Source organism: Bactrocera dorsalis, chromosome 3 (genome assembly GCF_023373825.1).
Source record: "Bactrocera dorsalis isolate Fly_Bdor chromosome 3, ASM2337382v1, whole genome shotgun sequence".
In the NCBI taxonomy this organism is placed as follows: domain Eukaryota; kingdom Metazoa; phylum Arthropoda; class Insecta; order Diptera; family Tephritidae; genus Bactrocera; species Bactrocera dorsalis.
In genome coordinates, this window is record NC_064305.1 from 60,449,523 (window position 1) to 60,471,472 (window position 21,950).

At 38.1% G+C, this 21,950-nt stretch overlaps 1 protein-coding gene across 16 annotated transcripts in view; it reads right to left on the minus strand.

The window, feature by feature from the left end:
* Nucleotides 1-21,950, minus strand: part of LOC105221940 (transient receptor potential cation channel trpm) — a 293,914-nt gene that overhangs the window by 120,606 nt on the left and 151,358 nt on the right. For 9 of the 16 annotated variants that reach the window (XM_049451694.1, XM_049451693.1, XM_049451698.1 and 6 more), the window contains one exon: nucleotides 7,047-7,129. In XM_049451694.1, the coding sequence (XP_049307651.1) occupies nucleotides 7,047-7,129 (83 nt within the window). Of the gene's footprint in view, nucleotides 1-7,046; nucleotides 7,130-15,520; nucleotides 16,375-21,950 lie in introns of those variants that run through there. The other 7 variants (XM_049451686.1, XM_049451684.1, XM_049451691.1 and 4 more) reach the window with 5 other exon arrangements.

The window sequence follows — 21,950 nt, forward strand, 5'->3', positions numbered from 1 at the left end:
AGAATTAAATTTTCGATTTCATTTCATTTCACTCCTTTTTTTCTCCTTAAATGATAATTATATCACAGAATTCAGGTGACCAATTCTCACAACAAAAAAAAACAATTTTTAACCCATTAATTGCTGTCACGTGCAATGTGTTAATGATGCAATCAATTACTTGTCACAGCAATGACATAATTGTCCGTAATCAATGCGAAGTTCACCAATACAGTTACGCGCTCCACGTTGCAAAATCGGCGTCCGCGACATCAAGTTGTTGTTGTCGTCATAATTTTCCGCCTGTCAACGCCAAATACATGGATTTCAAATAAAATCCAATCAAAATCGCAACATTCGCTTCAAATTCATTGGACTTTAACGGATTGCAAATGGAATTTGCCAGCGGTGACAGAAGCGTAATTATTTTCGCGATTACTGCGCCGCGTTCTCCCCAAACTATGACTTTATATTGAATTAGGAAACGCGACTTATGGCCCACTAAAGGCTGTATTTAATTAGATATCCTTAAATAAATTAGATAATACAATGAATGCAAAGGATTAAGCCATAAAAGCCACTTCAAGACGAAGTGAAGCGGTCAGGCTTAATTTATGGCAACTCAGGCGATTTATTTGCCGCGTCTGGCTGTGACAATCTACGAATAGTTAAATATAAATATAGTATGTGCATCGCATGTATGTTAAGTAATCTCCTGATATCTTTGCATTGCCAGTTTGGCTACAACTTTGCAGATTTAAAGCCATAAAAACAGTTATCTGTAGTCTACAACTCTTTGGCTAGCCGCCAAGTGGCATGAAATATTGGGATTAAAAGCTTATGGCAACCGAAATAGACCGCAATTTAATGGGCACTCTACCGACTTGGTAATGCATACATACAAATACATATGTAAATAAATAATTTACTGTGGTCAAAAAATAGTGGGACTTTAATCACGCGAAACCCCATTCGTCGAAATATTTTTCAGATTTCAATGACAAAATGTCACAACAAAGTAGTCATGAGCATTTACTAAAATGGAACTCGGCGATTTTTACGATAAGTGAAATTATTCAACACAAAGGGTTTTATTAAATTTGTGTACGGATTCAAATTTCTGGTGCCAAAACATTCAGAACCTTGAAAGAGACCTCCGGTAATAATTGTTTGTCGCGATCAAGTGTTCTTGATTGATACGTATTATTCAAAGAGGCAGAGTTAACGACAAACTACGTCGGTCATCCCCTTCAAAGTAATCCGCTCCCGATGCAATGCACTTATGCCAACGGATTTTCCAATCTTCGAAACACTGGTTGTAGTCACTTTCCGGGATAGCCTTCAGTTCCGTCTTCGCTGCGGCTTGAATCTCCTCTATCGTATAAAAACGGTGTCCCTGGAGCGGTCTTTTGAGCTTGGTGAATAGCTAGAAGTCGCACGGCGCCAGATCAGGTGAATACGGTGGTTGCGGATCGATATGGGTTGAGTTTTTGGCGAAATGATCACGAATTACGAGGGCAGTATGGGATGGTGCATTATCGTGGTGTAAAAACCAAGAATTGTCTTTCCACAATTCCGGCTTTTTTAGGCGGATAGCGTTACGCAAACGACGCATAACGTTCAAATGATATTCCTTGTTGACTGTTTGACCGGTTGGAAGGAATTCATAATGCACAACACCACGATAATCGAAGAAAATAGTCAACATGACCTTGATTTTTGAGCGGCTTTGGCGCGATTTTTTTGGTCTCGGCTCTCTTTTGGCACGATATTCGCTCGTTTGATCGGTTGTTTCGGGGTCGTAAGCATAGATCCAAGTCTCATTGCCAGTTATTATGCGTTTATGACACCCTGGTAGTCGGAAAGCATTGTGTCACACAATTCAACGCGACGCCTTTTTTCCAAAAAATTCAATGTTTTCGGTACCAGTCGAGATTTGATGCGCTTGAAGGCCAAAACATCCTTCAAAATGGTATTGGCTGAGCCTTTCGATACGCCACTTTATCAGCAAGGTCTCTAATTGTTAATCGACGGTTTTTCAACACCAAATCTTTGATCTCGGTTGAGGTTGATGGTCGCCCACTTGTAAACATTTTTTTTAGACATAGCCTCATCACCAAAGGCTTTCTGCACCATCCTCAACGTATCCGCAGCAGAAAATTGTTTCCGTAAACAATATTTAATGCAGATTCTTTGCTCAACAAATTTCGACATCGCAAAAAACGAAAAACTCACATGAAATTTGACATAAATGTGACTGACAGTACTACCAACCTAAAAAAAAAAAAATTCTCCAAATCCTTCGACGCGCGCAGTTTAAATTCAAATGTCACCTTTTTTTGGGCACAGGGTGTTAAGATCTGAATTGACCCATTTTCACAGGGTAGATAGAGAACCAACAAAATTTACTCTGACCAAATGTGGTTATTATAGCATGAATGATTTAAGAGATATATACATTAAATTTGTAAGAGGACAAGTTTAAATATTTTTTCTACCATAGATGCTCTTCGCTAGTGCGAATCGTTGTACTAAATAAGAGTTTATTGTGGATTTGATTTATGTCACTTTATGAATTTTCATTTAATGGCCTTTTAGGGCGTCGCAGTGGTTATCGTTCTCACTTTTTTGCCAGGAAACATGTGTAATAAGTTTTAATAAAATATATATGAAAATATGGCTGTACTCTTCATCATCATTTTCATTTAAGAACTATTAATTACAACGGTTCATACTTTTTTGATTAAAATATTCTAGCCACTTTTCGAGTCTTGTAAAGAGAAAATAGACGCTGAGTGCCAAATCTGACGAATGTGGTGGGTGGCGAGTTGTCTCAAAACAACAATCAGACAGGTAGAGGAAAGAACTATCAAAGATCACATGGCGAAATCTTATATCAGTGTATCCAAGAAGATAGACCATCGGGCATAGTGCTTACTTTAGTAGACTAAATTAGTTATTATTCAAAAATAAATTTCAACAGACTTTTCGCAACGGTCATGCGATGGAGAGCATTGGATCTTCCAGGAGGCTTCTGCTCCTGCATACAAGAAAAAACCAGCCATCAGAGGCTTATAAGCAATATTCCTGGTTTCATAGCAGCAGATGATTAGCTTGAATCCATTGGAATACAGTTTGTTGTTAGAATTGAAGTACATGGCTTGTCGAATATCCCACAAAGCAGTATTGCCAATATCAACAGAAATTGTGCGTGCTGATCAATAGTCAATGATCGAATCATTTGAGTTGGTTTTGTGTGAAAGCAAAATGATAACATTTGGAATAAAATGATTGAAATTTTGTACATCGCTTACTTAATATATACATATATAATATTAATAAAAAAAATAACAATATTAAAAGTGTATCTAAATTTCAGTTGTATAACGGTCTAAACTTGTAACAGAACCTATGACAGAACTAAGTAAATGATTCCCTTTTCTCTCCTTATCTCCTTATGCAACTGCTTAAACTCCTTGAATTTTCCATACTTCAATCCATATTATATGTACACACATACTCGTATATATTTTGTGTGTTTGCTTTTGCCAGAGAATTTATTCATTCATAAATTGCTCTAAAAGGCACTGCTTTAATTTAATTGATGTTTACTAAACTTGATGCAATCTAATTAGGCAGTGTCAGCGTTTAAATGTGTGCGTGTATGTGATTTGATTTCCTTTGCCACGTGATGCAAACACCAGCTAATACCCAAATTAATTATAATTATCCCTTAATTAAGGCAAATTGTGGTCATTTGAAATTTCACAATTTAATGAGTTGACCAAATTTTGGTTATTTTGTAATTTTATCTGCGTTGATGGATTTCATGGTGAGTGGTAATTACTTGTAATATGATAGAGTTATTTGGAGCTAAAACATTTCACACAGCTGTTATACATAAGTAGGCTTTTCACTTCATCATTGGCTTGTTTGTGGTGGGCGATTGGAAGATGAGGAAGTTAAGTAGACATGAAGGGAATTGCATAATTATTTGATTATCATATTTGATTTTGAAATCATGCATGATGGATATTTATATGCATAAATTTGTAGATTTTTTTTAACTACCAGGAAAGCTGCAAGCTGGAAGGTCCAGCTTTAAACGCCACAGAATATTTGGAATCCATCAGCCACCAAACCTGGAATGGCTGTCGAGGTGCAAGTCATATTCAAACAAAGAGACGTAAATTGTTTAGGTTATGTCAGGTTAAAGGGTCGATTCTGCAAAAACGCAAACAAGGATCTAGGTTGGACAGCTGTGAATGCCGATTCGATGTGGCACCTTAAGGTCCAATGTATTTTTCATAAAACGACAAAGCGCTTTGAGTTTGTCTGAAAATTTCGGAAGCGGCTAATACCAATTTCAGCTAATTCACCTAGTTCGCCGAAAGTATGAGCGCCGAGATATTTTAATCACATTCTTGCAAAGACTGAACAATGAAGGAGAAGTGCTTGGATGTTTCCAACGCAATTTTTGTAGTACTTGAGGTCAGAAGGTTTTCGCAGTCGCATGAAATTCCTGTCTAACCGACGCTTACTAGGCTCAAGCGAGTTCCATAAGTCCAGCGCTAGAAAGGAAGCGGACAACGAAGACACTGTTCATTCTTACTCCGTTCATCGATGCTGCAATGATCAGGCACCCAAATGAGTCTAATAATGAAGCAGGTTAATACCATTGCTAGCCTTCATAGCAACAGCATAGACACTTCTTGACTAACTTTGAGCGTTTAGAGAGCGAGTTCAACGCAAGTATTAATGCCCTCCCGTCGGTGTGAATGATTACCTCTCTGAAAGACTTTGGAGCGCTACAGCTATTTTTGTATGGAAGCCTAGGCTAGATAGAGAGCTACTTATAGAAAACTAACTTGCCAAACATTCCTCCAAACTCAATGCAAATTTTCTTTAGTGACTTGTTCTCCTCGGTATACAACAGCGATGGAAGGGTTCATGTTGTCAGGGATGCATTTGAGGGAAGAAAGAATTTCAGCATGTTCCTGTTGGTATCCTTTCATATACCGAGCTTCCCTGAACTTTAAAGCAACCTTCGCAACAATCAACGTACCGGCAATATCCGCGGGTGCTGCGTAATATGTAGTCTGCAATGCACCGCAGATATCCATGAGAGCCTTTCTTTGGATATGTTTAAGCTTCTAGGTGAGTGTAGCCTGTTTGAGCGCTCTCAACAAGACTGTGTCGAAAAAATAAAGTGACATTTGAATTTTTTACGGGCTTATCAATTTTCTGCTGCGGATACGTTGAGGATGGTGCAGAAAGCCTTTGGTGATGAGCCTATGTCTAAAAAAAATGTTTACAAGTGGTATAGTGATTTCCAAACCGGCTGTGAACGTGTCGAAGACGAAGAGCGTCCAGGGCGACCATCAACCTCAACCGACGAAGCTCACGTTCAACAAATCAAAGATTTGGTGTTGACAAACCGTCGATTAACAATTAGAAACCTTGCTGATGAAGTTGGCTAATCGAAAGGCTCAACCAATACCATTTTGAAGGATGTTTTGGGCCTCAAGCGCGTCAAATCTCGACTGTTACCGAAAGCATTGATTTTTTTGGAAAAAAGACGTCGCGTTGAAGTGTGTGAAACGATGCTTTCCGACTACCAGGGTGTCATGAAATGCATTATAATTGGCGATGCGATGCGACCCCGAAACAACCGATCAATCGAGCGAATATCGTGCCAAAAGAGAGCCGAGACCAAAAAAATCGCGCCAAAGTCGCTCAAAAATCCAGGTCATGTTGACTGTTTTCTTCGAATATCGTGGTGTTGTGCATTATGAATTCCTTCCAACCAGTCAAACAGTCAACAAGCAATATTATTTGAACGTTATGCGTCGTTTGCGTAACGCCAAACTCAAAGACCGCTCCGGGAACACCGTTTTTATACGATAGAGGAGATTGAAGCCGCGGCGAAGACGGAACTGAAGGCCATCCCGGAAAGTGACTACAACCAGTGTTTCGAAGATTGGAAAATCCATTGGCATAAGTGCATTGCATCGGGAGGGGATTACTTTGAAGGGGATGAAATTGATTTGGAAGAATAAATAAAGAATTTTCAAAATAAATACAATGTCACCTTATTTTTTGGGCACAGGTGGTATGGTAGGTATACATTTTAAAATAATATATGCATAGTATGTACAGAATATTTTCATAGAGTCTCTTCAGAAGGGAATACCATCAACAGGAGGTTGTATATAGCGTTATTGGAATAATGGAAGAGCGAAACAATAGGGGTAAGTTTTGTGAAGAAAAGTGAGATCCTTCTATTTTACTGTTGAATAATGTCCAAAAGACCTTAAACTATAGGGCTCTATCATGGGCCTTGGTAAACGATGATTCAGTTTTATCCAAACGCACGCGACTAAGAGTTGTACAAAGCCGTCAAAGCAGGCCGAGAAATCGTTGAAGACATGATGCGTTCTTGTACGATCCGTTTCGATGAAGCTGAATTTTCTGCAAAAATAGTACCTTTAAAAGAAATAAAGAGTTCATTTGGCAGTTTAAATATGTTTGCATGAGAACATCCGTCGAAAATGGCCAGAACTGTGGAAGAAGATTTCATGGATTTTACACAATGATAAAGCACCATCGTATGGAGGCACGATTCGGACCGAATTTAATGTCCAAAAAGCACTAGATACCAGTGTTGAGCCACCATATTTACCGGATTTGGCTTCGTGTGATTTTTTCTTGTTCCCCAAACTGAAATTGCCACTCCGTAGAACCCGTTTTCAGTCGATTGAAGAGATAAAACAAAATTCGTTTAAGGAGCTCAAAGTCAACCCCAAAAGTACTTATGAAAACGGTTTCGAAGATAGGAAAAACAGTTGGCATAAGTACTAAATAAATAAATATTGATGAATAATTATTTGCAATTTCCGGTAATTTTTTTGTCCCAAAATCTTGCTCACTAAAACTTGTTCATAAAATTCATAACTGTGTTGTTATTTTCAATGGTCTTTCAGTCGGTCTTTAATTCTAAGACACTCAGCTATTTGATTCACTTAGTATGCTAGTTAATCGTAATTGAATTAATTTTTTGTACTCACTTGGTCTCATCTTTGGGGCATGGTATGAATTTGATGCATTCTCTCTTCTGAAAATTTGTCTCAATCCAGCTGCGAGGTGTATGCTGCTTATGCGAAATATGCCGTTATTCCGTGTGGTGATAATGGCGAATATTCGTTCGTCAACACAGTAACAAAGACAGTCAAGAAGAAAAATGGCAAAAAACAAAGAGATTAGCGGATTCAGTTTTATAATATTTTTGTTTGTTTTCCTATAAACTAAATTTCTTTTTTTTGTTTTTGTGTTTTTTTACACTACGTTGAGACAGTTGAAAAACGTTAAGAATTATTTTCTAATTTTTTTTTGTTATTGTTGTTTAGTATTGTACAATTACCAACAACACTGAAACGGAAGCACAATAGATAAATATAAATTTGCATAGTATGTATGTATATAGATCAAAACAACAATAATAAAAGACAAACACAAAAACAACATAAACACACTAAGTAAAACAAAAATAAAAACAACAGATAGTAAAGTAGTGAGAAAGTGTTTGAGCGTCACAGAGAGTGACAGAGAGTTAGTACAATTGGAAAGTAAACAAATTTAAAAAAGTTGAAACTAATTTGTAAAAAAAAGTCAAAGTGGTGGAGATGGAAAAATCTATGTCTGTGGTTTGCGTTACTAAAAATTAAAAACAAATTAGTGAAAAGTTTCGGTAAAATAAAAGTTTATTGCGAACATATTCATAACATTTGCCAATCGGGTGCGAGAAAGTGCTTCGAAACACATACATTAATTGTTGGAGTTATACATAAGGCAATACATTTATGGTAGTAGTGAAGTCGTAGCAAGTGCGATCTCACTTAGTATTTACTCATTTTCACAATATTTTTACATTTCAATTAAATTTTCAAATAAAAAACCTGCAGAAGCATGTCTCACTTGGAGCATACGTATTTGGATAGGTATCGCCTAGTTTTAGGGGCAACCAGTTTTATCAATTAAGTGTTAGTTATATAAAATGTGTATAGTTTTTACATTCAGTTTTTTAACATTTAACAATAACAATTTTATCATTAGGCAACATGCGATTTCACCTGCTCAAACTACCATTCATAAGGAGTACCCTACGTTTTACTGTTGGTGATTTCAACGTTATAGCCTTTTCGCACTGCCTAGTTAATTCAGTAGATTAAGATTATACAATGTGCGTTCCAAAGTAAACAGAACTTTTTGAATCTAGAGCCCCTGGTGGCGCTATCTAAATGTCGATATATGTGGTGCGTTAGAATTTGTTATCTTTATCTATTGTCCAGTGTGAATTTTATGACATTTCATCGATTGGAAGTGAAGTTATTGCGTTTTACGTGTTAGTATGTTTGTGTTATCGGTGCGAAAATGAGCTTCGAACAAAGAGTCAACATTAAATTTTGTTTTAAAATTGGTAAAAGTTTAACCGAAACGTTTCAATTGATGAAATGATTATGATTTATGGCGCTGATTGGCTATCCCGTAGCAGAGTGCACGAGTGGTTTCAACGTTTTCAAAGTGGTCGTGAGGTAATAAATGACTATCAACATGTGGATCAATCAAAATCCGTGATCGAAATTCCATCCGGAAATGTTCGAAACTGCGCGTGAATTCATCAAAAATCAGCCGAAATCATCATTGAAATGGAAATGGAATGACATCTCCAAAACATCGATTTATCGCATTTCGATCGAACATTTGGGCTTACGAAAGGTGTGTGCACGGTTTTTTTCAACACAAATTGACAGACGACCAAAAATTGCTTCGAAGGACACGAAGGTGTCAAAAAGGACCAAAAATCACATTTTAACCATTAACCACTGCCCGCATTTACCTAATATGGCACCGTGCGACTTCTTCTATTTCGGAAAAATGCATTTACCCACGAAAGGAAAACGTTATGCAGACGTAGAGGCCATTCAAAAGGCTTGCACCGGCATACTGGCGGTCATACCGACCAACGAACTAAAACACTCGTTCGACATGCTTTTGGGCCGTGCAAAAAGTTGTATTAAAGCAGAAAGAGACTATGTTGAATAAAACAAATTGATTTTGCCGAAAAAAACGTTTTTTCTCTTCTTTTTTCAAAGTCCTGTTTACTTAGGAATGATCCCTGTAATTGAGCAACCTGTTTGTTAGGCTCGATTAAGGATTAGCAGTTACATTTGGTTATACTCTTCATTTTGTATTTTTTCTGATTATTGAAAATTAATGTCTGCTTGCTATTTTATCCATGCACACAACCAAATTTACAGCCTGGACAGCAACCCGCAAGGTTAAATGCGGTCAAATTTACAATTTGGACAACCTGCAGCTGCATGCCAGTTCAACTCGACTCATAGCAGTTACAACTTGATGTCATTTCTACTAATAATGAATGCAGTTAAGTAAAATTTTTACTTTGCATGGTTAAATTGGTGTCTTAATCGAGCAAAGGCCGGTTAACCAAATAACTTCTGTGCGAAGAGGCTATTATTTCTTTATTGGCGTAGATACCGCTGCCTAGTCTATTAATGAGGGTAAAATTCCACCAATTTCACAATTTTTGACCTTGACATACTTTATATCAACTCAAATTAATGGTAACTATCTAATTTGATATTTTTTATGATTATATTTTTGTCTAATGAAATGACTGCATTTTAAATATAACTCTTCACTCATTCATTCTTCATGCAAAGATTAAATAAAATCAGTTCAAATTCAACTGAAATATATTTTTTGCATTTCAATTTTATTCGGGGAATTTTACTTAAATTCAATTTAATTTAGTTTAATTTTGTGCAATGCGGATTCAAATTGAACTAATTGAATACAAATAAATTCTATTCTATTCAATTCAATTAAAATTTCACATCAATTACATTTGAAGGGAAGTTGATTTTCTGACAGACCAAATTTTATTCAGGGATGAGGCGCATTTTTGGCCGCATGAGTATGTAAACAAGCAAAAATACCGCATTCGGGACGAAGAACAATCTGAGGACATTCAAGACCTGTCATTTCATACCGAAAAAACCTACACATCGCGGCAATGAATGGATTTATTGAGAGAACATTTCGGTGAGCAGATAATTTTACGTTTTGCGCCAGTCGATGGTCGAAGATCGTATGACATGTGGGGATATGTAAAGTCTAAAGTCTATGTCGAAATGCTTCCGACGCAGACGAGCTGGCTAAGTCAGAAGTCTTTCTAGACGATTCCGAGGTATAAACAATACCTTGCCGCTAAGAGCGATCAAGTGGGAGCTCAATACACTATATGAACAAACAACTCAGAATAGATGAAGTATGACAACGTGAAACCCAAGGACTTATTACATATGTCCAGAAAAAGTATATACAGACTTACAGCTATCATAACGTGGCACTGGTCATTTGGAGAGCATGTGTTGAAAATGAGAATGCCCCACAATAGCACATGTCATAGCTGCAAACTCGAAGAAAGCAAGAAAACGGTCTTTCACTTCCTCTGTGAGTGCTCAACTTTATAGCAAAACAAACATCGATGTTTTTGAAACTATCAGATACCAAATTTTAGTTTCATTGAGGGCCCAAAAAATGAAAGAATTTATCTTGTAAGACTATCACTATTGTCCACTTGAAGGAAGACATGTTAGCGAAGGGATACACCACACGTGCTGCCCGCTTGGTTGAGCATCTGGTATCTGTCTGGAGAGGAAGTTTGGCGAATTAAAGACTATTATAAATCTAAGGGTTCGCCATTTTATTTTAAAAATTATTTTGGACAAGTGAATGCTGACTCGAATAAATACCAGCCGGAAGGCTTAGTTTTCTACCATTTTTTGCAGCAATTAGGTCAATATATCAGAATAACGCGCGGAATATTCTCTTCCAAGGCATTAATCGTCTCGGTCACATCTGCTTAGACAAACGGATTAACCTAGCCACACAAACAATTTAATTGTTCAGATATTGAGAGATAATGCGCTCACCAACAGTTTCCTTCAATAAATTGATTATCACGTTAGCTGTATGGCATTCAGCCTCGTGGGACACATTAATATCCTTCAATTGAGATTAAAAAAAAATTATTCATGGCTCCATAGTCTCTCATTGACTGTAATATTATGACCGGCTTCATTTTTAAGAAATATGAACCAAAGAATTTCTCTGTCCATAAATCAAACTAAACAGTGACTTTATGAGGATGTAATGCCGTCTAAACAATGGCTTGTGGACTAACGTACTCAATCAACCAAAGTAGGCTATATTGCTTAGCAAAATTTGCATGTGAAAATCGCGATCGGTTCTATTCGTGTTTTTGGTCCAATCATGGAACATGAAGAGCGCTTGAAGGATGTTCGTCTTTAATCTTGCCAGAGTTAGACGAGAGAAACCAAATTATCGACACTGCTGGGTGACTATGTCGACGGAATATTGGATTCAAGGCGCGCAATGGCAAAACAAACTGAGTATGAACCAAGTAAAAAAACTGTTTTTCAAAGCTTTTTAAATTGTAGTAAAAATAAGTTTTGATTGAATCACATCTCATCTTTGCCCGCCAAACCTTCGTGTTTCCTTTACTTTAAACAGCAAATAAATACAAATATTTGATTTTTTCTCCATTCAGTTTGTACTTTCATTAGTATCCTTTTCGTATTTACTTTGCCCAACTGTGTGTGCTTTAAAGTGTGCTAGTCTGAGCGTGGGCGAGAGTGCGCCACCAGTTTTTAACAGTTAATGGCTGCGGATTGAAGCGAGGGATAATTTTATCACGCGCAAAAAAAGGGCAAAAAGGAAAATGCTTGCAAAAAACTGAAAACTTAAATGTGTTTTCATGCGCAGGCAGACATAAAAGCGGAAGAGTCTCCTAGGAAAAAAAGTCGTGAAAGTGCATATAAAGTTGGATACGGAACTTTTTTTTTAACTCAGTAGCTGGACTTTTATATCCCGGAACACAACTTAATTGCGTTTGCATTATTTACAGCCCATAAATAGGCAATTTATTTGCAAAGTCGACAGAGCGAAAGTTAACGGTGTTTTATTGCTTTGTTTAATGTTGCTCTTTTATTTATTGTACAAATTAAGCAATTTGCTAGACAAACAAAATCAAAATACTTTTATTTGCACACTTAACAAGCGTTCTTTTGGTTAACAATTGTTTCATTTAAGGAAATCAAAACGGACTATTTTATCCAAGAAAGTTAGCTCAGTCTTAAAAAATCCCATATGCCTGCTTTTATTATATTGAGTCGTTCCTGAACTGCCTAACCTCTGGCCTCAAAAATATTAGTCTCGTTGTTCTTAGACTTATACACCCCTAATGAAGGGGTTTTCAATAGGGCACTTCAAAAGTAGACACATAGCGACAGCAACCAACGCCATATTTTTGCTCGTTCTTTTGACATTTCTCTTTCGTAAAGTTTGCCATTTCATCAGATATACGATCCGTCAACGAATTGAAATTATTAAACCTAATCTAAATAGAAGAAGCTCTAGAAGGCTGTACCTGAAAAGGACTATTTGGTCTATTTCGAGAACTGGGAATGAAATTGATTTGAAAGAACAAAGAAAGAATTTACCACACTGTTTGATAACAGTAGTAAATCGGCCGACCGCAACCCTCACTTTCACCTCACAAATTTTACTTTCGGTGTGCCCCTTAATGCAAGAATAGGGCTGCTTTAATTTTAGGAAAAAATATATATTTAAGCTAGAGAGCTGCAACAATTTTGACTAGTTCAAATCAAAATCATCGAACCGAAAGTAATTCGGCTGATCATAAACAGTACTGCTGATCAATTCGAGTACCGATACGCGTTTGAAGCAATATGAACAATATATTCTTCGGCAATGACGATCGGGTAAGCTCTGTGGGCGGTTTCTATTCAAATCAAATCAGTTCCATGTATTGCGACGATTGCTTGAATCGAATCCAAAATTTACTCGGGCAATGAGGGATTGATTAAAATCATGTGAGACATCTAGGGTAAAAATGTATGAACTTGGGTATGAACGCAGTTTGGTAGGTTTCGACGCGTACATACTCGTACACACACATGTGTAGGACAAGTACACGAATAAGCTGATTGCTAGTGATCCAAACTTGTCCTTTGCCTCTGATTTGAAGACTTAGCGCATTTCTCTTAAGAGAAAATATAAAAATCGGTTGGAAAATATGTATATCAAATTGAGATAATTCCCAAGACTGGTAGGGCATCCTACATTGCGACCACGGACTTCAAACCCATCAGCTTCTCCTCCTTCTTATTAAAAATTCTGGAGAGATGGACTGGTTTTGTACCAGCAGGCGCAATATGCTTATTGTAAAGGCAAGTCTGTGGATACAACCCTGCATACTATCTTGTCAAGGCTTGAGGACGCCATTAAGATTAACGGCCTGCCGGAAGCAGTCGTAACTGCTCTGAACGGTATTGGGGTTGAATCAAACCTCAAACACCTCAATTTCAGTTTTGTGCGATAGAGTAATTGAAACGGAATGGGGCAACAAACGTGCTAGACGAAATGTAATAAGTTCTGTGGATCCTGGTCCTTAACGACCTGCATATAAGCCTTAAGAATCGAGACTGCCTGAGTAACGTGTATGAATTGGCTCAAACCTATATCAGCGCCGTAAAAAATTTGCCAGTCGGAAGTGGTCTCACTGTCAACCCAAACAAAACTGAAATGCTCCGGTGGAATCCCTGCCGCAAATGGGAGACATCCGTCTGCAACCGGCGGATACAGTGAAATATCTGGGACTCGTCCTAGGTAGGAAGCTTTCATGAAAGACAAATTTCGAAAAGAGAGCAAACAAGGCAAGCAATTTCTTACCGAAAGTGGGCATTTGGACCTACGATACCATAGTCAACCATAGAGCCTAGAGACCGTTCAACGTACGGCGCTCATTAGTATGTGTGTCGTTCAAAGGTTTACTCCAATCCTGGCACTTAACGCCATCTTTCACATAGTGTCCGTAAATATCATCGGAAGGTATATGGCGCGCAAATTGCTATAAGACTCAGAGGACATGCGTTCCTAAAAGAACACGTGTCTGAATACTCGGAAATCGCCACACACTTTGAATTCGAACCCGACCACTAGGTTAATGGAGTCTCCAAACTGAACTCTGGCGGTCCCTTCTCTGTCCATATACCGGCGAGGAAATTATGGGTGGTGAAAACCCGTCGGAGGAGAGAGGTAGTAAGCTTCTTTACGGTTAGTAGAGGATTTACTGTCGGGAGCTCTTTATCAACTCCAGCTTCAGATTTCCTGACTATTGCAGTGTTTTCCAAGCCAAGGTTACAGCCATTAAGGCAGAAGCAGATTTACTGTTCCGAAATGCAGCCTCCTTCAGAGAAATGACCATACGCTGAGATAGCAGTGCGGCGATACTAGCCTTGAACTCAGTAAGGCAAGCCTCCTAGTAGTGGGGATTTTAACAGGCCATTGCCCTATTTGCGTCCATGATGTAAGGCTGAGAATTTTACCAAACTGTCCCGCGTTTGGGAGGTCAAGACTTAGACACTTGGAAGCTCATACCCTCAGTCATCTCACCGAACTGGCGGGAATATAAATTAAACGCCTGTGTAAATTTGTAAGATGTAGAGGTTCGTTACACTCAGAGAAAACGACAAGTTGGATATACCTCTTCACCAACGTTAGAAGAAATATAAGTGAATGTAAAAGTAAGAGGTTGGATGGATTTCCGTAGAAGCAAAGAAGTACAATACCCAAAACAATCAGCAGCTCGCCTTCCTCGAGTCTTATCATGGTTGAAATCAAAGGTCCGAAATTCACGCACTTTTCATTAACCGGTTGACAACTTTTCTCACTTTAATAAACTATTTCTTCATAACCACTAATTAAAATAGATCAGGATAAGTAGCGCTTCAGAGAGTCCATTTATTTTCAGTCCCACCTTCTCCGCTGCAATTAGCGACTAATGACTTATAAACACGACTCCACAAAAAACACAATCGGCCATCCGCTGAGATTTACTCGAGGTAATCTGCATACTTGCCATGCAACAGCGTTGCACCGGACAGCAGTTGCTACAAACGACCAACCAGCTGAGGCAGAAAAACTTTTAAAGAGACAGCCAAACAACAACAAAGCCCAAGAGCGCAACTCAATCAAGAAGTGACATTACAAACTGCGAATTCAAGGAAGAATATAAGTGGATGCAATGCAACGGGCGACGTGTATTACAACAAAACCAACCAAGCAGCAGGCAAGTGAGCGCATAACGGCAATGAAAACGCAAACATTGACTGAGTGGTAATTGAGAAATTGCGAGAAAAGCAGAAAGATAAAAAATCGCCACTTTCTGCCGGAGCACACGCCGCATGGCTTGGCTGCCTGCAACAGCACGCTGTCAACGAATTATAATTACACTCTTGGTGAACACTTAGAGCCGAGCTGGCAAGTTGGAAATTGATGGACCACGACACACCGAGTGAGGGTGACACAACGTGTGTGGGTGGGAAGCGGCACGCGGCATTCGCCTACATACCTCGTTCTGCTTGTCCCGCATATCGGCCACTTTCAGCAAATCACGCACATTCAGTATGAGCACACGCGTGAGCGTCGACGAGACGGAGGAACGTTTGCGCGCGTAATGACGCCGTCGTATGCCGCGAAAGGATTCGTTTTTGCCGATTGTGACGTCATTGAAATCACACGCTTCAAAGGAAACCGACTGTGCATCGTCTGGTGAGAGGTAGTTTCTGGACGGCTGCGGTGCTGGTGGCGGCGTTGCGGCACGCTGTGGTGCTGAACTGAAACGACGCACGGTCGAGAAATCTTTCGAGACGCGACGAAGATATTTTTGCGCGACGCGCGGTGAGTCCACGATAACCATAGCGGCGACGGCGTTGCGGCTTTGGCGCTTATTTCACGAACTCTCATTAGCAATTTGAATATTTCGATTACACGACCGCTTTGCGGGCCATTTGTGGCTTTCACTTGGCTGATTTGTGTTACACGCTTGTTTGGCGCTTCGAATTCGTCCGCTTAGACGGTATTATTTTTGCAAACGTGTGCCACAGACTGTGCGCTGCTCGCCGTGGTCGACTTTCTTACACTTATTCTACTTGTTGCTCGCTTTTACTTGCAACTTATGCAAGTTTTTAATTAAATTCACAACACTTTGCAATTAATTGCACACCGCAACTGTTGTGGCTCTATAATGTATGTAACGGTGCGTATGTTCGCTTCGACACGCCGTTAACAGTTATGTTGCCAGCCGTTTACTTTTACTCAGCATCAGCCACAATCTACGAGCCGCGCGTCCACGCTGCGGTTAGACAGTAAACTGCTCGGTCGACGCTGGTCCGTTGTCGCCATCACCTAAGCCCTAAGCGACTTGACAGTTTGCTCGCAGTAGACTGTTGGACTGTTGGAAATAGATAGGTGACTTGGCGTATACATATTTATATGTGTACATAGATAAATCTATTTGTAAGTATTTGCGCTATTAATATATAGCTGTAAATATACACAGAAGCATTGATATATGGTAACCCCTCAGTAAAAGTATGAGAATATTTGAAGAAGAGAACTAGTTGGGAACTGTCTCTTTTACGACTGAGTTTGGCCTAGTCTCACGGTTAATTATCGGCACACTACGTTTCAACTTCGCTTTGTCGATGAAGTTTTTGAACGCTCGGTAACTAGCAGTCAGTGGTAGTGTTTAGACACTCCAAGATATATATGCAGGATATTTCTAAACTTGTAATTTTCTAAACGGTGAATTCTTCAATGAAGGAATGTCGGAGATGAAGAACTTGTAACCCCTAACTACAAAACAGAAGCCTCCCAGTCGCCAATACTTTGGCAGGTAGGCGAATCTCCTGACTAAGAGTAAATATGAAAAAATTTAGTAAAGTTTCTTAGTTAAAATAAGCCAAAATCTTCTTTTTCTTTTCCAAAACTCTTTGGACATTATCTGTTAATTGTCATAAAATGAGTGTCCAGGGTTTAATAAGTTCTCTACTACGCAGTGATCATAGCAGTAATCTCTCAAATAATATTATTTCTCGAGATTAAATATAGAAGAAACTCACTTCGTAGGCATGATCCAGAAAATTAAACATAAAACATTGGTTGAGAGTACTCTTCTTCCCCCGATCTAAACAGTGTTGGAAATGGAGCATTTTGAAACAGTATTATCCTAAAGGCATTCCAAACAAACTAGTCTTCCACTAGATTTAGAATTATTTGTGTATGGAGAGGTTTACCTTGCATACACACACACAACAAGTATTTATGGATGCATACTGAAGTACGGAAGCTGTTGCTGTTTTTATTTACCTTTCTTTGTTTATTTATTCAGATTAGCAAAACGAGTTATACTAAAAGGGCCAGGGATGCCAACTTTCTTACACACTTCTTGTTACAGGGAATTTTTTAGCTTTTATTTATAGGTCCACAACCAATGCGCATAATGGAGAAAAGATAGAAATATTTTAAGTTGAAAAACTCTTAATCCAGAGCTTTTAAGTTGAGTAAAAGCTTTTTTTAATACCATATTTATGGTTTTCAAATGTGTGTATGTTAGGAATGTTTCTCTTAACAAACCAATGTTTCTTTTCATAATCTATACTACAGCATAGAGCTTAATAGAGCTTATATATAAGAGCCGTTACTGAAAGCTCTCAAAGAAAAATCCTGTTTTTCAGCCAGGTATGCTTTGAAAGCTTTAAAGCTGTTTATCTTTTATTATAACATAGTGTAATAAATAATGGAGTTAAATTCTCTTGAATTGGTTGAAATTTTAAAAGCTCTTTTAAAATGTGTAAGCTTATTTAAGCTTTTAAACATTTCGAGCTTCAATTTCGGTTTAATTTTTATAGTTTAATATTTAATACTGAACAATTTTTCAAAAATTCGATAATATTCTTTCTGTTAAAGCTTCGAAAACCATTTAAAAAACGCAATCTTTAAAAAGCTTCGAGCGAGCTTTCAGATATGACTCTCATTTTCAGCGCAAAACCCGAAATCGATGCTATATTTTCTATAGAAGCTATCGAAACTACTTTAGAAAGTGTAAGCATAATTAAACTTTTTTGGAGCTTTTACTTTTTTCCAATATGAGTTTCGTTGTAAGCGCAAAACATGAAATCATTACTAGACTTTAGATTAAAACTGTTAAACTTAATTTAAAAAGAGTAAACTTAAAAGGGCTTTCCTCGAACTTTTAAGTTTATTTTAGATGTGAGGCTTATTTACAGCGAAAAATAAGAATTCGATACTATATTTACTGTAGAAGCTTCGGAAACTATTTTAGAAAGTGTATCCTTTAAAAAGCTTTTTTCGAGCTTTTCTATGTTTCTCCTACATGAGTTTCCTTTTTAGCGCAAAACATAAAATCGTTATTGTATTTTAGGTTAAAGATGTTGAAACTTATTTAAAAAGTGTAAACTTAGAAAAGCTTTGTTCAAACCTTTAAATTTTTGTATAATATTCGTTTCATTATAAGCGTAAAACATGAATATATTTGCTGCAGAAGCTTCGGAAACTATTTTAGAAAGTGTAAACTTAAGAAAGCTTTTTTCGAGCTTTTATATTTTTTCAATATGAGTTTCATTTTCAGCGCAAAACACGAGACAGTTATCAAACTCTCTGCAAAATGCTTTTACACTTTTGTAAAGAATGTTGACTTAAAAAAGCTTTGTTCGAGCTTTTGAGCTTTCTTTCATATGAGTTTAATTTTCAGCGTAAACATGAAATCGATACTAAACATTCTGCAAAAAAAGTTTAAACTCAAGAAAGCTTTGTTAGAGCTTTTAATTTTTTTTTTAATATTACTTTCATTTTCAATGCAAAACATTTGTGGAATATTTTTAATTTAATTTTTTGTTTTAAATAAATACAGTTTTAATACTGTGCTAAAAAGCTCTGAGTTCACTTAGATTACTGCTCGAAAGTTCAGTGGCTGCTACATATCTAAATGAATGTAATTTACAATTGTTTGAAAATAAATAGCAAAAAATAATTTTATAACACTAAAAGCATATCTAGGAAATTGCACGTAGTTAGTTTTTGGTATTAAAATTTTTCAGCTTTCACGCAACACATATTTCGACGAATTTTTGTGTAGCGCTTTTAAGCTTCTCCAAACAGATATTAAATTGCATTTTGTCCTCAATCAATTTTAGTTAGGGTATTAGAGAAAAAACGTACTTATATAAAATTCTGCAATATTCATATTAAAATTTTTCTTCTCTTTAGTGCCGACTGAATTTAAATCTCAAAATTCGCACTAATTTATTAAAATATTTCATTTTTATCTAATCTTTAACTTAATTTGGGTTTATTGCAGCAGTGACGTGTAATTAAACATAAATAATATAAATAAAAGTCCCTCAACGCTGAAACTCGCCGTCGAAATTCCCACAAGGTTAGCAGCTCTGACGGCCGCCGCTTCCACTGAAGTGAGTTCGGGTTGATGCGCTGCCACCGTTTTAATCATCTCCAGCAGCAGCTAGACAGACGTCAGCGAGGTAAACTTAGCGTACACATTATAAATAAAATAAAAATAACACAAACATTGTAAAATTAGGTGCGGGTCTTTGTTGTAGAGCATCTAAATATTCGTACGAATGTGTGTGTGTGTGTACAGCTGATAATCACACTGAGTAAACATTTTCCTGACGTTGTCTAAAATTGACAATCCGCTTATCGTGCTGTTATGGCATCAAATCGGTAGCACTGCGCACCAACACACACACATTCGCACATGCACATAGAGACAGTTTGGAGGAGAGCATTCATGCATTCGCCCTGCAGTCGGCTCCCACCTCGCGAACACGTGCGCCGCCCTTTGACTGCTTGTGCAGCGCCCTTTTCGCTGAGACTGTGTGAAGCTGGCGCGTCGATGTTGTCTAAATTGAGTTTACTTGCTTGGCAGCCATGCATTGAGCGTGTCGGTCGGACAGACAGACAATGCATAGCATAATGCCACACACGGTTGCCACCGCTGCAGGCAATGCGCTGCGTTTATCAGCGAGAAGCACGCGCGTGACAGCAACAGATGAGCGCGTATGTGAAGTGGAATGAAAAGTTATAAATTGCAGCGGGCGGAACATGACACTAACACACGCGCATGCACTCATACACACATGCACTTGGTAAATATGCATGTCCGCTTCCGCCCAGCACTGCAATAAATAACGTGACACATCCGTTGTGGCAGCAACAAGGAGCGCTTGCATCTTCGCACAGCCACAACCATATCCGCGTCCGCATCCGCATCCGCAGTGGCTTGTGCTCGGTTTCGCGCACACACTTGCCTGTCATTGTCGCTGCCACTCGCAGCGCTCGTATGTGTATGTGTCAAGCGCGTGATGCAATTAGTTGCTTAACTATCTTTTTGTGTGTATGTTGTTGTTGCTTTCAAAGCATCCCTGTAATTTTGGGCAACTGCGCTGTTCCTAAGCGCGCCAAACGCCTTGGGGAGACTTGGCGCTGCGCAGCGTTGCCAAGCTCTTAAGCGCTTATTAACTATGTTGGTAGTGCCAAGAGTGTCAATCGCTTGCTTGCGGGCAACATAAGTAATTGTGGAAGTAATTTGCGTAATTGCTGGGGTTTACGTGAAGTTTCTGTTATGGCGGGCGTCGCCGATAACTCTGGGCTTTAGTTGTGCGCTAGAGACCTAAAACTAAATTTTATGTTCAACAACTGCAAATTGCAATCTCAGGCGCGATTGCTCTTTTCGAGTCTATATAGCGACTGCTGCTTGTAATTTCAGCAGACTGCGTAGCGTTTTTTGATACTCAATTTATTCAATTGGTCTTTCCGTGAACTTTCCGCTTTGAACCCAACACAAACCTGCTGGATTTACCAAGTATAAAAAATCATAACATCTATATTTGGCCCAAGATCTTCAACAAAACCAGTGTTGTTAGCTTTTCTCTTTTTTGAACATCGAGGAGACTGTTCGTGTTATGGGTTAGCTTCTATTTAGAAGGCGGGCACCTAATTTATTATTTCCTTTAGAAAAGCTTTTGAATTATATAACCAACTAGAACATCATTTCCTATTTTAGGATCATATCCTAAGATAAGTGATAAGTTTCGGTATCAGAGCCAGAAAAAAGAGTTTTGTGGCACTAGATTTAGGTACGAAAATGTAGAACATTATACTAATTAAAATTAAGTCTTTCATATTTTTTTTAAATGAATATATTATACGAAAGGGATCAAAAGGAATTAGAAAATATGCACTGAATTTTAAAACTTTAAACTATACCAAACTAGGTTTGAATACAAAAAAATCTCTTAAGTGAAAAATTTTGGCAAAACTGGTAGAACAGAACTTTACGAGTCAGGTGCACAAACATTTGTCACGCCCACTAAAGTAAGCCAAACAGTTGTTATACATGCACCACTAGTAGATATTCACCAAGTGGCAAGCAAACGCAGTCTTTAATGGCTAATGAGCATTTAACTCAGAGCGAGCTTTAAAGGCGGACACGGGGCGTATACGCAACTACACTTAACTCAATGAATTCAGCGAACGCCGGAAAATTTAGATAAGAAAAAATTTAGAGTGAAAGAAACTAAGAAAGGAAATCAACAGTTAACTGCTGTGGTGCAACAGTAAAAGCTGAGCACAGACGGAAAGTGCAAGCTGCAAACAACGGTTAACAACGCAAGGGGGCACATGAACGAATTAAATGGGAAATGTGAAAAATTAAGTGAAGCGAAATAGATAAAATGAATTAAAAGAACAAACGCAAAAGCATAAAATAATAGCAAGAAGAAAAAGAAGATATATATTTAAGTAAAAGTGGGAGAGGCTAGAGGAATACACATATACAGGTATGCAAGAGTGGCTCGTATTGGCGCACCTAAGAAGATTTTCTCTAAAAAAAATCTTGACAGTCCGAGCGAAGATCAAGGCTTAGATTAAATTAACCACAAATTACACGAAGCACGCAT